The 15,578-nt window shown below is 59.9% G+C and overlaps 1 protein-coding gene across 5 annotated transcripts in view; it reads left to right on the forward strand.

The window, feature by feature from the left end:
* The window catches only part of MEGF6 (multiple EGF like domains 6), a 101,760-nt gene that overhangs the window by 61,123 nt on the left and 25,059 nt on the right, over positions 1-15,578 (forward strand). For all 5 annotated transcript variants that reach the window (XM_070768343.1, XM_070768341.1, XM_070768342.1 and 2 more), the window contains 2 exons: positions 5,292-5,414; positions 15,097-15,222. In XM_070768343.1, coding sequence (XP_070624444.1) covers positions 5,292-5,414; positions 15,097-15,222 — 249 coding nt within the window. The remainder of the gene's footprint in view (positions 1-5,291; positions 5,415-15,096; positions 15,223-15,578) is intronic.

Below are 15,578 nucleotides of genomic sequence, written 5' to 3' on the forward strand. Positions count from 1 at the left end.
GGAGAAACGTACAGCAACTGTGTTTGCTGGTGGGCACAAGGGCTGCACTTCCCCTGCAGCACCAGCAGCTCTGGGGGTTAAACAGGAGGGGTAGGGCAGGCCCAAGAGAGAGGCCCTTGGGGTCTTGGAGTAGAGTTTCCTTTTCCAGGGTCCCCAGAGCCTTGGCCCCTTGGGGGCTGTATGTGGATGTGGCAGGTGCTGTCCTGTCACCCCCCATCCCCGCCCCCCAAGGCTGGGGACTGTGGTCAGCCCAGTGAGCGGCAGGGTCAGCTGGGAGGACCCCAGCAGCCCTGTCCCTGGTCTGTCCTGCCTCTCCCACGCTGGTACCCACGCTGGGCCAGCCTCCTGCAGGAAGCTCCTGAGCATCGTGGGTTCCATGGAGTTTGGAGTCTGGCAACCTCAGGAATGTGACGAGGGGTGTGGCGTGCCGTGAGTCATCGCCTGCGATACTTGGACACCCGGCGTGGGGCAAGGCTGCGTCTCCCCACACCAAGGACCCTGAAGCCCCTGGTGCAATTGCTGCCCTCGGTACTGCCCTTGGGCTGCAGCCGTCTGTCCGGCAGGAGCAGGCAGGTCCAGAGCAGGGCTATTAAAGCAGGGCCAGGATTGGGCTCCCCTCCACGGCCTCCCAGGCCCCTGAGTGTGGCTCTGTGCAGGGCATCTGATCTCTGTGCTCAGCTGTCCTCCGGGCCAGTCCCTGCTGCTCTCCACCAGAGGACACACAGATCTCTGAGCAGCAGGGCTGGGCTGTGACAAAGTCCACTGTCTCCCCTGGCTTTGTCACTCGCCCTCTGGGGCTAGATCCCATCCCCACAGGGTAAGCAGCCCTCCCCCTGGGTGACTCGGTCTAGGCCGGCACTGTCACTCCACTGGTGGCACTAAATGCTGAGGGCCCGTAGCGTCCAAGGGCCTGGGGCTGAGCAGGGGTCGGCAGGGCTGGGCTTAGGGAGTCAGGTGTGCCCGCTCTGTTCTGAGAACTGATGGGCATGTGAAGGGGCCAAGAGAGGGCCTGTGGGTGATGGGATGGACTGTCCGGGGCGAGGACCCTGCGTCCTGTTTGGGGGAAGCAGGATAACAAAGTTGGTATGTGCTGAGCGGACCTTTCTGGTGGGATCCCAGGGGCTCAGGTTTTCCTGTAAGTGTGGCTGAGGTTTCAGAACGGGCTCATCTGGGGTGGTTTCTGCAGGGGCTGTGTGCTCCTGGGTTCCCATCAGTGTGGCGATGGGCCCTCAGAGGCACCATCGCCCAGCAAGTCCCATAGGCTCTCAAGGGAACGGCCCCATGTCTGTACAGGGAAGTGTCCCCGAGTGCCAGCGTGTGACCCATCCCCAGGCTGCTGCTTCCCTAATCACACGTCTCAGTTGAGGGGAGCAGTGAGACCCCAGAGACTGTCCTGCTGAACCCCAACCTGCCTGCTCCCAGAGACCAGATGGCTGCAGCCTGGGGCTGTCCTGAGGCTTTGGAGCCCTTGTTGCGGGTGGGAGCGGCTCTGCCTGCTTGTCTGGAAGGAGCAGACTTCATCCCCTGATGCTCCGAGGGGAAGATGGCAGAGGAGGAAGCCTCCAAGCTCCTTTTCAGCTGCCGTGGGGACTGGGCCCCCTCCATGCTGTCTGGGTGGGCTGCCCGTGTGCCCTCTGGCGTGGAGAGCAGCACAGACTGGCCCGGAGGACGACTGAGCAAGGCGCATGTCTCTCAGGAGAACAGATGACTTGCGGTAGTTTCAGGGTCCACAGGGCCAGTTCTGAGCCGTGGTCACCGGGTGGAGGCAGTGTGTGGCATGGAGGTGAGGGCAGCCTGCAGCGTGGGACCCAGGGGAGTGCCCCCAGCCCCCTTCCCTCCCCCCATCCCCCCAAGACCACAGTGGCCCTCTCCTCTGGCGTCAGGAGGCCAGGCTGGCCAGAGTGGTCTTTTGGGAACCTGGATTTCCAGGTCGGGTTGTCTGAGCCTCTATGACACTGGAGAGGCTGCTAGATGGTTATTCCCTCTGTGTTCAGTTATTGTGGCTTGTGGGACATGTTATCCCAAGCTGATGGCTGAAAACCACCCAGGTCTCTGGTACCTTACACTTCTGAGGTTGGAAGTCTGAGAAGGGCTAAAATGAAGGCACTGGCAGGCCTGGTCCCTCCTGGAGGCTCTGGGGGAGCATTTGCTTTCCCACACGTCCAGGTTCTAGAGGCACCTGGACTCTTTGGCTGTGGCCCCTCCTCCACCTTCAAAGCCAGCAGCGCAGCATCTTTTTTTGTTGTTGTTTTAGATTTTTTTTTTTTTTATGGAAGTATAGTTGATTTACAGTGTTCAGGTGTACAGCAAAGTAATGCGTGTGCTCAGTCGTGTCTGACTCTTTGTGATTCCCTGGACTATAGCCTGCCTGGCTCTTCCCTCCATGGGATTTCCCAGGCTAGAATACTGGAGTGGATTGCCATTCCTTTCACCAGGGGTTTGGTTACACAGACACACACACACACACACACACACACGGCTTCCCAGGTGGCTCACTGGTAAAGAATTGCTAATGCAGTAGACACAGGAGATGTGGGTTCAATCCTTGGGTGGAGAAAATCCTCTGGAGTAGGACATGGCACCCCACTCCAGTATTCTTTGCCTGAAAAATCCCATGGACAGAGGAGCCTGACGGGCTGCAGTCCATGAGGTCACAAAGAGTTGGACACGATTTAGCTACTGAACACATATACACATATATACTCTTTTTGAGATTCTTTTCTACTATAGGTTGTTACGAGATATTGAGTATAGTTCCCCGTGCTATACAGAGGGTCCTTGGTATCTGTTTTCTGTGCGCGAATGTGTATGTTAATTCCAAACTCCTAGTTTATCTCTCCCACCCTTTCCCATTTGGTCACCATGAGTTTGTTTTTGTGTCTGTGAGTCTGTTTCTGTTTTGTAAATAAGTTCAGACGTATTTTTTTTCAGATTCCACGTATAAGTGATATCAGATGTCGTTTGTCTTTCTCTATCTGACTTACTTCACTTAGTATGATCACTTCTAGGTCCATCCACGTTGCTGCGAATGGCATTGTTTCCTTTTATGTTTTTTTTTTATGGCTGAGTAGGATTCCACTGTATGGAGCCCTCCTCCCTCTCTTACTTGTAAGGCCCGTGTGATGACCTTGGACTCACCTGGAAGCTCCAGGATAATCTCTCATCTCACCTGCAAAGTCCTTTCTGTTGTGTAAGGCTCCAGGATTACGATGCTCTCATCCTCTTTGCGGGGTTGGGGGGCCCGTTATTCAGCTGACCACACCCTCCTTAAGAACTGAGCCTGGGCTCCTCGGGTCACAGCATGACTGCAGTCGCGGTCACAAGGTCGTCACTGGGTCGGCGGCTCCAGGTCATGGGCGGTGGCTGAGGGCAGCTCTGACCTCCCACCACGTGGCCCGCCTGGGAGTGGGGCCAGCTGGGTTTCGGTCACTCGGTCCTGCCTTGCTTTCTGAGTAAGCTGTTTCAGTAGAGGGGCCTCGATCTCAGAGCTGGAGGGACCCCAGCAGGAGTGCCCGCCTACCCGTAAGCTGGGAGGTGGAGGGGGAGGCCTTGAGCTGTGCCGCTGGGCCCACGTAATCTGGACAGGCTGACAGCAAACCATGGGCACTGGGAAGCCTGGCCCGGCCTCGTGGCCCCCTGCCTGTGCCTCTGACCACGGTCACTGTCGCTGGCAGGACAGCTTTGGAGGCGGGAAGGCCTCCCGGGTGCCAAGGGGCTGGTCTGGCAGGATTTAGGCAGGAGCCTGGGGACACCTCTCAAGTCTAAATGTCCGTCCTTGCCACAGGAGGGCGTTGAGAGTGTGATCATGTGGGTGGGGGGGCCCGGCCGTCAGCGCTGCCCCTGAAGGAGCCCTGCTGATGACGGGCTTACCTGCCCCACCTCCCCCACCTGCTGTCCCAGACTGCCCGTCAGTTTGGTGTCTTTGTGGGCCCCGGGCTGCTGGCTCCCTGCACATCCCCTCGAGGACAGGGCCCCTAGTGTGGGCTCTCCCCCGCTAGCCAGGTGCCTGAGGGCTCGAGAGTGCAGTACCACTGTGGTTCAGCCACTCCCCAAGGCCAGCATCTGAGGTGACCAGCTGAGAGGTGGTTTGGGAGCCAGTGTCCCCGTCGGTCGGTCTGCTGCGCACCTGCCGCTGGGCCCATGTCTGGAAATGACAGCCCCTCTGTCCTTCTGTCCTGTCCGGCGAGGCCACTGAGACACACTGAGACCCAGTCAGTCCACCCGCCCTCTCGGACAGCGCACTTGGGGCGCCTCTTCCCCCAGGCTTTGCTGAGCCCTTACCTTATGCGCAGTGCTGTTCGCCATGCAGTCGCTTTACTTTTCGGGGACCTTGAAGGGGTCGCAGAGAGAGGAATCTGAGCTCAGAGGGGATGAGGTCTCCTTTCTGAACCCCTTGGGTGGCAGCTGCCCACCCTGCCTTGCCCAGCGGGTGTGGGTCAGCCCACGGTCCCCACCCCCATCACTACTCAGCTGACTCCCCCACTGGAGGGCCCTGGGTCCTGAGACCTCCCACTGTGCCCTGGGTCCTCTGGACCCTGAGACTCCTTGGGGCTCTACTGGGGGCTGAAAACACTTTACCTTCAATCTTCCACCTGCTGATCATTCTGGTGTCATTCCAAGGAGGGCTCCCCAGTCACCATATTTCCAAGGAGGAGTTCTCTTGGTCTCATCTCCTCTCTGAACAGCCCTGGGGCTTGAGGGACACCCTGGGGTTCTTCCCGGGGTGGTTGTGGCTTGTGCATGGAGCAGAGGCCAGGCCTCCTAGGGTCGTCTCTGGTTGTTCCTGGAGGGACAAGCGCATGGATGGAGTCAGGGTTTCTGTCCATGGGAGGCACGACCTGGTGGGCAGGCTCTGGGGACTTCCCAGGAGAAACCCTGCCCCTGTGCCTCTGACACCCTGCAGAGGTGTGCTCAGGTGGCTGGGGCTTTAGGAGGGGCGCCTCAAAGGTGGGTGTTTTCACGGGGATGATGGGTGAGAGCTGGAGGGTGCAGTCACAATGTGTAGTGTGGACCCGGGGGGTTATTAAGTGGAATTAGAGGTGGCTCTTCCTCCCAGGTGGGCCCCAGGTGTTGGAGTCTGGCCTGCCTTCTCTCTGCTCTGCTCCAGCAAGCATGGGTGAGGGACTCGGGACTGTGGCGGACAGCGTGGCCTGAGAAGGAGGGGTCCCGACACCCGGGCAGGGACGGTGTCCTGAGAGAAGGGGGTCGGACCTGCTGCCTGGGGCCAGCGCAGCGCGAGGGCACCGTGTTGGTTCTGTTAACCCCAGCCCCGTGTCTTCCCCCTCCCCCAGACGTGGACGAGTGCCAGGTGCACAATGGCGGCTGCCAGCACCGGTGTGTGAACACCCCAGGCTCCTACTTCTGCGAGTGCAAGCCCGGCTTCCGTCTCCACGCGGACGGCAGGACCTGCCTGGGTAAGCAGTCTCCTGGGCCCAGCGCTCCTAACCTCAGCCGTCACCCCACCCTTCTGGGTGTGCCTAGGTTTAGGGGGTCCCTGCACTCCTGCACTGATGGGCCCCAGGGGGCCTGTCTGCTCAGTGCAGCCACCGTTACAGTGGCCTCCGTACTGCCGAGTGTGGCGTGCCAAGGGGCCCTCGCCACCCATCGTGGGCCCTTGCCAGCACCACTCCCGTGAGGTCACCGGCGCTCAGGTGGTGAAAGAACGTGTCCTGGGCCCGGGTCTCTACGCTGAGGCTGGCCCCTGGGCACTGTGACCTGGGCTGAGCACCCTCAGTGGTCACAGCTGAGTCCGGCCGGGATGCCAAGCCCACTTCCCAGGGGACTTCCGCAGTGGGGAGGAGCCCTGGGCCACCATCCCCTCCAGGGCCCTCTGCCGCAGAGGCTGTGGACGTCCGTCTCCAGGGACACAGGTCTGGCTGTGCTGCCCCAAATGGGAAGACTTGGTGCCTGCCGGGTGGTGGTGGGGGGTGCCCTGCCTGGGGCAGGGGCAGTGCAGAGTTGCTCTTGGTCTGCAGAGCTGGGTTCCCTGGCTCAGGCCCCCCATCCGTCTTGAAGAGCCTGGGGGTGGGGGTGTGACAGGCAGGGACATGGTAACCAAGAGGCAGGGTATTAGCCCTCACTTCCTCTGTGGGGTCTTTTTACTATGGGGAATGGGCTTGATGGGGGCGCCTGGGGCCAGTGACAGTTGCCCCTACCAGCACAGTTGGCTCCAGGGAGAGAAGGGGCACGTGGGTGCCCACTGGGCAGAGGGTAGAGGGCTGGAGTCCAGGAATCTGGCAGTGAACGGTGGCCATCCACTGCCCTCACCCACCCCCCCGATCCCGGCTGCCCTGGACACAGGTGTCGCAGGCAGGGCTGCCCCTCCCTGCTGGCCGCTTTGTCTGGCAGGCTGCGTGGGGGTTGTTCTCTGGGGGCTGGGCTGGTGGTCACCTTCCCTGGCCAGGGCTCTCTCCCTGGCTGTGGCAGGGAGCCCCTTCTTTCCACCCTGGAGACCCGGAGTGGGCCCAGGCGGGCTCTGAGCAGCCTCCCTCCTGCACGCCTCGTTGCTATGTGGCAGGGCGGCCCGCCAGCCCTGGGGGGCCCTCCCCAGAAGACACGCTCACATGTCCGGGCCGCCACTCAGGGAGCGAGGCTGCTGCCCTGTAAAGTTTCAGAGCTGGAAAGTGGAAACAGATGCAGGAATGTTGTGATGTGCTTCAGGACAAATGCAACAGAGTGCAGCCCGGCTGCTGATCGCCGGGTCCCCTGTATTCTCCCTTCCTCTGGGGCAGGTTCTTCTCAAAGAAGGGTGTCCCTGGGGGCTGGTCCAGGGTGGGCTTGGCTGGGACACCCTCCTGTCTCCCTGGATCCCCCTAGTCCACCAGATAGTGGTCTTCACTGAGCTGCCAGAATGGGTAAACAGCACGCAAAGGGGAGGGTGCCTGTCAGGGCTTTGGGAGGATTGTGGCAATCTCTAACAGCGCCTTGAGCTGCTGGCGTCGGGCAGCCCAGGAGGAATACCCTGCTTCTGGAGGGGGATAGCCTCCTTCAGGCAGCCCAGGAGGAAAGCCTAGCCCAGCCCAGCCCATCACTATGCTGGAGCCCTTCCCTGGGAGACGCCTGGGCTCAAGGCTCCTGAAGTCTCCATCTGTGGCATTTGTTCACGTCATCGACTCAAAGGACATGTGTTTGAACAAACTCCAGGAGATGGTCAAGGACGGGAAAGCCTGGTGTGCTGCAGTCGCTGGGGCTGCAAAGAGTTAGACACGATTGAGAGACTGAAAAGCAGTAACAACACAGAGTCTTCTAAAGATCTGATGCCAGGACCCCCAGTGTGGTCTGCACAGCCTGGTATGAGGCTGCTGGGACCTTACCACCCCCTCTGCCTACCACCGTCAACTCTGTACCCCCAGACTGTATGGTCCCTAGGACCTCAGGGGGTCTGCAGCTCTCTTGGGTGCTTGTGCTCACCTCCTGGCCACCCACCTCCTGTCTGCTTCCGTCAAAGGGGGCAGGTGAAATACCCACATTCCACAACTTCCAGTCGCGGCGGGAAATACATGCTGCGTCCCCTGCACACACTCACTCACACGCACGCACACCTGTGGGCAGATTCCAAGTATCTGAAATTCCTGGGAGCTGACACCTGCAGGCCAACCCCCAGGTCTCCTGGGAGTGATGTGGGTTTGTCAGCCCGGGTCTGTTGGGGGCTGCCTTCCCTGTGGGGGGCCCGGGCTTTGCCGGAAAGTTTCCAGAGCAGATAGGGGTCTCCTGGGGACTTTCTCCCAGGCAGAGCAGGAAGCAGTTGCTCTAGGGGCACCCTCCCTTCTCCCTGAAGGGCCCCTTTGGGTTGTGGAGGGACCCTCCCCAGCAGCAGAGCACCTGACCTACGGCCCTGGGATGGGTAGGGCGGCCGAGCACCAGATGAGGGGCTCCAGGTGGGGCCTGGTGAAGGGCACTGCCTGGCCCCTGCCAGGCTGCTGGAAGTCCCTGCTGCTTTGTGAGAGGTGTGGGCCCTCCCCGCTTCTCCTCCAGGACTCCCAGACCGCAGGGTGTGGGGAGGAGCTGGTGGCCTTGTCTGAGGTTCACAATGGGGGCACCCTCTGGGCCCAGCCCACCCTAGGGTCTCAGCAGACACTGATGGGAAGATCAGCGTAGGACTAGGCCCCTCCCCAGTTGTCCCCTCCCCCACGCAGGCCAGCTGCAGGCGGGCTGCGCAGTTGGAGCACAGCTGCCCTGGACCCCCTCCCTGGGGCCTGCTGGGATCCTCTGGGCAAGGGGAGGAGTGCTCTGAGCTCTCCTGGGACTGGCAGGGCAGGCAGGGGACAGGTCCGGGCACCCCTCCCTTCAGCAGCTTGGAATGAGGGTTATGGAAATGCTAGAGAGTGAGAATAAAGAAGGTACCCACAGGGATGTGACAGCTCTTCCTCCATACAGGGTGGGAAGGCCCTGCGTGCTGGGAGCTCTCAGGTTGGTGCCGCATCATGGTACCCAGGGATCTGGGAAGTCTTCAAAGGTGGTTTTGCTTAAGGAGGTGGGGAGGCCTTGAAACAGACAAGGGAAAACTTGAAACACTCTTTCAAGGTGCTTTAGAGGCAGGGAGAAGACAGAAAGCACACAGTCTTCCTGCGCCCCTCCCTTGTAAAAGGCCCCTTGCAAATAACGGGGAAAAAGTTTCCATTTTTAAAGTGAAAATTTGCAGGAAGGATCTTGCTGTCAGCCTCAAAGCCCCTGAGTGCCTCACGTCTGACCTTGGCTGCTCTTGTCCAGCCTGGGCCCAAGAGAAAGAAGCAGAAGCAGCCTGGTGTCCTGGGTGCTCCACCTCCTGGTGGCTCCACCTGGGAGCCCCCTGGGTTTGTCCCTACCCCCGCCCCAGCAGGCTCTGGGGTGGGAAGAGGTGGGCAGAGAGGCCGAGGGCTGGTCCAGCCTGCTTCTCACCCTCAGGGATGAGGAACTGGGCCCTGTCCTTCCCCAGACTGTGGGAAATGGAGCTGCAGAGAGCTGTGCTGGGCGGCGAGCCTGGGGGCACCTGTTCTTTTCTGTGCCATGCAGTGCACCCAGGCAGACCCACGGAGACCCACTCCCGGTCTTTGGGAAACCCTCCTCCTCCGGGCTAGGGTGACTCCTGCCCAGAGGTCCCTCCTGGATCCTGGCCTTGAATGTTCCCCATGGTGAGCAGCACACCCCGTCTGAGGGGCCATGATGTCACTGTCAACGAGCAGAGGGGCCCCTGTGACGCCCCGGGGCCAGCCCCTGGGGAGAGGCAGGTCCCCTCCTCCTCCTCCCCTCGGCCTCAGGCCTGTTGAGTCTTTTGGATGGACACTGTGGGGAGGATTCTGCTGTCAGCCTGCACCCCTGGTGGTCTGGAGTCAGATGAGCCCCACTGCAAGAGCCCCTGGAGGAGGAAAAGGGAACCCACCTCAGCATTCTTGTTTGGAGAGTCCCATGGACAGAGGCCCTGAAAGGCTACAGTCCAAGGGGCTGCAAAGAGTCGGATACGACTGAGCAACTGAGGGCACACACAGTGCCCACAGTACGGGGAGGCTCTTCCTGCACCCCGCCTGCCTTTGGGGTTCTCCCTCAGGTGTGCTAAGTGGCCTCGGGGCAGACACTTCCCCAGGCCTGGGTCTCCCCGGTGAGGGGATAGCAAGGTGTCTGCACAGGGCCCCACAGCCTGCTGTCCCCCGACTCCTTGGCGGGGAGGCTTCCAGGGCCCCTGAAGGCTTCGTTGGCAAAGCCACAGGCAGCAGAGGGGTGGAGACTGCTAGGCTGTTTGGCAGAGCTCGTCCCTGCAAACCACAGACAGTTCTGGCCACGTTTTCAAGTCACCTCCAGGCCTGAACCAGGCTGCAGTTTCTGAAAGTGCCTTCCCAGCCCCAAGGGGCCACTGAGTCTGAACAGGGAGCAGGAAGGGCCACCCTGCCCAAGGCCATCCTGGGAGGTCACCCCTGTGCCCGAGACCAAGCCCTGTATCTGTAGGCTGCCAGTGCCCAGGGAGGACGGGAGGGTTGCACCCTGACCTGGGGAAGCTGGGGCAGTGCCCACAGACCCTTGGGCTGGATGCAGAGACCCTGTGGGGAAGCAGGGGCAGACTGGGGCCTCAGGAGGTGGGGGGTTAGAGTCAGAGAGTTTATGAGGGCAGAACCTAGCAGGGAGCACAGCGTGGGAGGGGGGAGAGGTGTGAGAATGCGGATGACCTTGGAATGTGTACCAGGGGCTGCAGAGCCTGGGTCCTCACCTGTGAGTGCATGTCCTGAGGTGGGCAGGCACTGGGCAGGGCAGCTGCAGGGCCTGTGTCCAAGCTTTGCTGCTTTCTCTGGCCGGGCCTGGTGAGCGTGGGTGCTGGGCAGTGCAGTCTGTGATGTGGGTGCCGGTGGGTGGGAGGGAGTGTGGCCTGTGGGTGGGAGCGGCTGAATCTATGCTGCAGGGGAACTGTGCCACCCTGGGCAGTGTGGAGGCCCCAGCAGAGGGTCGGGGATGGGGCAGGATGCATAAGGCCAGGCTGTAGGCAAACCGTGAGCTGCCAAGGAGTACCCGGCGGGCCAAGCCCACGTGAGTCTCCCTCACTGGCTGAGCCGGTGGACCACCCCTTTCCAGTCCCGCCATCCCAGCCCTGTGGCCAACAGAGGGCTTCCTAGAAGTATGGGCTGTACATGGCTGCTGACCACACGTGGTGTGAGGCTCTTGGGACCTGGAAGCCAAGCCAGTCTGAGGGCAGTCATTACGAACCCACAAAGCTGCCATCCAGCCTACTCTGATCCACCGGCTGGGGTTGGAGGCTGGAGCAGAGTGGGCTGGTGGGCTCAGCACGCTGCCAACAGGCTTGTCCTAACGCCAGCAGCCTGCCAGGCACAACCCCTTGAATGACCAGCTCGGGCGGGCCACCGTGCTGGTGTCCCAGGCCAGGGCCTCGCCAGCGGAGCTGCCTCGCAGGTCAACCGTGCAGAGCCCTACCTGCACCTCCATGGCACTCACACACACCTAATGCTGGGCTCCAGGTGGTACCACCTGCATCTCCAGCAGTGGCTAGTCAACCAGCATGCATGGAGCAGATCCTCCTCCCTGTAGGACATCTAGAAGGTCCAGTTTCCTCACACCTGGCTCTGGGCTGGAGCGACCCCTGCAGGCGAAAGACGGAGTTGTAGCCTGCACTATTAGAACCCGGGGCTTCCCTGGTGGAGACATGGGTTTGATCCCTTGGTCTCAAAAATCCCTTGGAGGCATTCTTGCCTGGAGAATCCGATGGATAGAGGAGCCTGGCGGGCTACAGTCCATGGGGTCACAAAAGAGTCAGATGCAACTGAATGACTAACGCTTTCACTTTCGTTTCTGTTAGAACCTGCAAGTCCCCTGGTTCTGGTGCTTGCAAACTGGGAAGTGAAGGTGCAGTAGTCGGCTCAGGCTGCCCTAACCAACGCACCGACTGGGCGGCTTAGAGAAGTTTATCTTCTCACTGTTCTGCAGGCTGACAGTTCTCACTCATGGTCCCAGCCAGTCCAGTCCCTGATGAGAACATTCTTCCTGCTGTTGCCTCGTGTGGCCATGGGGACAGAGACAGAGAGAGACTTTATGTCTTTCCTGTTTTTTTTTTTTTAAGCTCCTTCCCATATTAGAGAAAGGGAGGTCTTTATTGTTAACAAATACTTTTATTTTTTTTGGCTGCAACAATACTGGGGTGATTTGCCATTTTCTACTCCAGGGGATTTTCCCAATCTTGGGATCAAACTCAGGTCTCCTGCATTGCAGGGAGATTCTTTACTGTATGAGCCACCAGAGAAGCCAAAAAATATTTTTAGTTTAATTTTTCAGGCTGCAAGGCATGTGGGATCTTAGTTCCCTGATCAGGATCAAACCCATGTCCCCTGAATTGGATGCCTGGAGTCTTAATCACTGGACCGCCAGGGAAGTCCTTATATCTTTTCTTTAAAGACACAAATTCTGTTGGATCAGGGCCCCACCCTTATGACCTCATTTAACCTGAATTGTTGTTGTCCAGTCACCAAGTCATGTCCGACCAATGGACTGCAGCATGCCAGGCTTCCCTGTCCTTCACTGTCTCCCTGAGTTTGCTCAAATTTGTGTCCATTGAGTCACTGATGCCATCCAACCATCTCATCCTCTGCCACCCGCTTCTCCTGCCCTCAGTCTTTCCCAGCATCAAGGTCTTTTCCAATGAGTTGTCTCTTCTCATCAGGTGGTCAAAGTATTGGAGCTTCAGCTTCATCATTCAGTTCAGTTCAGTTCAGTCGCTTAGTCATGTCCGACTCTTTGTGACCCCATGAATCGCAGCATGCCACACCTCCCTGTCCATCACCAACTCCCGGAATTCACCCAGACTCACGTCCATTGAGTCAGTGATGCCGTCCAGCCATCTCATCCTCTGTCACCCCCTTCTCCTCCTGCCCCCGATCCCTCCCAGCATCAGAGTCTTTTCCAATGAGTCAACTCTTCTCATGAGGTGGCCAAAGGACTGGAGTTTCAGCTTTAGCATCATTCCTTCCAAAGAAATCCCAGGGCTGATCTCCTTCAGAATGGACTGGTTGGATCTCCTTGCAGTCCAAGGGACTCTCAAGAGTCTTCTCCAACACCACAGTTCAAAAGCATCAATTCTTTGGCGCTCAGCCTTCTTCATAGTCCAACTCTCACATCCATACATGACCACAGGAAAAACCATAGCCTTGACTAGATGGACCTTTGTTGCCAAAGTAGAGTTGATTTCCTTTAGGATTGACTGGTTTGATCTCCTTGCAGTCCAAGACTTTTAAGTCTTCTCCAGCACCACAATTCATTATTTCACTTCCAAATATGGGCACATTGATGGTTGAATTTTAGAAGTGCACATGTGAATTGCAGAGGTACACAAACATTGGTCCCCTTAGGGGCTGTGGAACCCCCTCGCTCCTGAAGCTCGAAGCTTCAGCTCTGAGCCTGGTCCATTCAGGCATGGGGCAATGGTATGTGGACTCCGTGGCTATGACTCACAGTGACCTGAGGGCTTGGAAGCTTTATCCCCAGCTCTAGGCACTGGGCATGCAGAGGCTGGCCCTCCCCTGAGCTGTACAGCCCAGCGCCTGAGAAAAACTACCTTGCTAAGCTTTCCGGGCATCCTGGGCACAGGATGTGTGAGATGATGATGTGGGACTTGGCTTCCTCGTGTGTAGCACAGCTTGGGGGCATCTGGAACGTTAGGATTTGTACAGCAGAGCAAGAGACTCGGGCTGGTATTGGGGAGGCTCAAAGCTGCATGGGGAGCTGGACACCTCCGTGGGATTTCTTCCCCGGTGGGCTTCTGTGGGCCCAGTACCAGGTCGCCCCTGGACCCGTCTCGGGGGTCCTGCCATAGCTCTGTGGGACGTCCTTGCAGCCGCAGTGTCTGCCCAGCCGTTCCCCTGGCCCTCTCTCTGTGTGCCTGCCCGGCGCTGCCAGGATGGGCTTCTGGTTCTTGTTATGAGCTCTGAGCAGTGATGCAGTTGGTGCTGTAAACACAGACAGGGCCCCAGGAATGGGCTGGCTCAGGCCATACTTGGAAGCCTCTGGAGTTGATGGCAGTGGGTTAAGCAGAGCTGTCTCGGGGGAGGAATGTGGGGCTTTGGGGGTCAGCGCAGAATTGGGGGTGGGTGGCTGCAGAGGGGGCCTAGAGGCTGTCTGGGACCGGAGACACGGCCATCCTGCTTGCCTCCGTCCGAACCGGATCTCGGGTCTCTGCTGCTCCCCCTCGACACGTGGCAGAGGCAGATGTGGCCAGGAGACAGCCTGCCCTGCACCCTGGGTGTTCACTCCACCCCAAGAGCAGGGCTGGCTCGGCCCCGGGGGTACCCTCAGCTCTAGTTCCTCCCCCACACACTCCTCGTGGGGAACCAGCAGGATGGCGAGTGCTGGGTTTTGGCTTTTGGGGAGCATACTTGCTTTGAAGGAAGTCTTGTTCTTGGCAGACACTGTGGGCCTGGCCACTCTGAGCCTTGAGGCTGTTCGCTTGCTCTGCGTGCAGACACGGCTGCTCCTGGCTCCACGGGCCTCAGTGGTGGGGTGGATCGCTCCTGGCCCCCAGACCCACTGACAGTGAATGGCCTCTCCAGACTCAGGCCCTGAGGCCCCCCTGAAGTCTGTGATGACAGCACAGGTGGTGTCTGGGGATGAATCCCTGCCCCCCGGCGGTCGCTGTGTTTAGTACCAGCACTCAGGCTTGCTCTGGCCCAGGCCCGCTGGGCAGTGATCTGCGCCTCACCGCGGTGCATTCTTGAAGCTTTACTGCAGAGCTGGGGACCTGTCCCTCCCTAACCACAAGGCCTCTACCAGCGACTTGGTGGAGCTACCGGAGGTCAGGTGTCCTCCCTGGATGCCCAGTCTCGCCCAGTGCCCTCTTCCTGGGCACAGCCTCAACGCATCCACACAGGACATAGGCACCCACTTGCCCAGCCTGACCCATAAGAGCCTTGCTGTAGGTGGGCCTGAGCGGGAACACCTGGACCCCTGGCATCCTAGGACTGGGATGGGGGTCCCTGGCTCTGACCTCACCAAGTGCTGTCCCCACAGCTGCTGAGAGGAGTGGGGTCTGGGTGAGGTCAGGTGGGGGTGAGGCCCCACCTGGGGTGGGCGGGTGCTGCAGTGGTCCGACAAGCTGGTGGCTAGGCCTGCAGGTCATGTTGGCTGTCCACGGAGGCCCATGCCTGCCCCTCTGCCCTGGCCTGATGACCAACAGTGGAGTGTGTGGGTCTTCCCCAGCCCCTGCTGGCCTCCTGCTCCTCCAGGGAGGCTCCCAGCCTGCTGGACCCTGAGCCCTGGATGCCCTGACCCTCAGCAGGGCCTGGTGTTTTGTGCTCTGTGCCCGGGGTTGCGGGGCAGGGGCTGGGCTTCCACTGGGGCGCTCTGCAGTGCCTCCTTACATCCAGTCCTGGGGCAGGCTGGACCAGAGGACCCAGATTCGGATCATGGCCCTGTGTGTCCCATGTGTGGGCCGAGAAACAAAGCCAGGCCTGCGACCTGGACGGGAGCTGTGTTGCCCTCTCAAAGCCCCTGCTTTTGGGACGCGGACAGGAAGGACGGAGGGGCTCGGAGGTGCCAGAAGCTTCCTGCAGGAGGTGCTCTGAGCCTGCCTGGGGTGGAGCCCTTCGGCCGGGCCGTCCTCCTGGGGTGACCTGACTCCTCTCGGGTCTCCAGCCATCAACTCCTGCGCCGTGGGCAATGGTGGCTGCCAGCACAACTGCGTCCAGCTCACAGTGACCCAGCACCGCTGCCAATGCCGGCCCGAGTTCCAGCTCCAGGAGGATGGCAGGCGCTGCGTCCGTGAGTGTCCCAGGGGTGAAGGCAGGGGATCAGGGCTGGGCCTTCCACTGGGACCCCCTGCCCGTTCTCCATGCTCCTTCAGACCTTCCCCGGGGATCATGCAGCCAAGTCCCTCCCTGCTTGGCCACTGGTGTTGCAGGAGGGTCTGAGGGGTCCTATCTATGTCGTTGCCTTTGGTTGACCTGTGATCACACTGGGGGCTCCTTGACTGTGGAGAGTGATGGGGCATCATCCAGCCCCTCTGGGCCCTGGGGAGGAAGCCCGTCAGGCTGTGCTCTGGGATCTCACGTCTTTGGGGGCAGGAAGCTTAGGATGGGGGTACCGGCATGAAGAGGAAGGGCATCCTGTGTTGTCTC

The sequence above is a fragment of the Bos indicus genome, chromosome 16, assembly GCF_029378745.1.
Source record: "Bos indicus isolate NIAB-ARS_2022 breed Sahiwal x Tharparkar chromosome 16, NIAB-ARS_B.indTharparkar_mat_pri_1.0, whole genome shotgun sequence".
NCBI lineage: Eukaryota > Metazoa > Chordata > Mammalia > Artiodactyla > Bovidae > Bos > Bos indicus.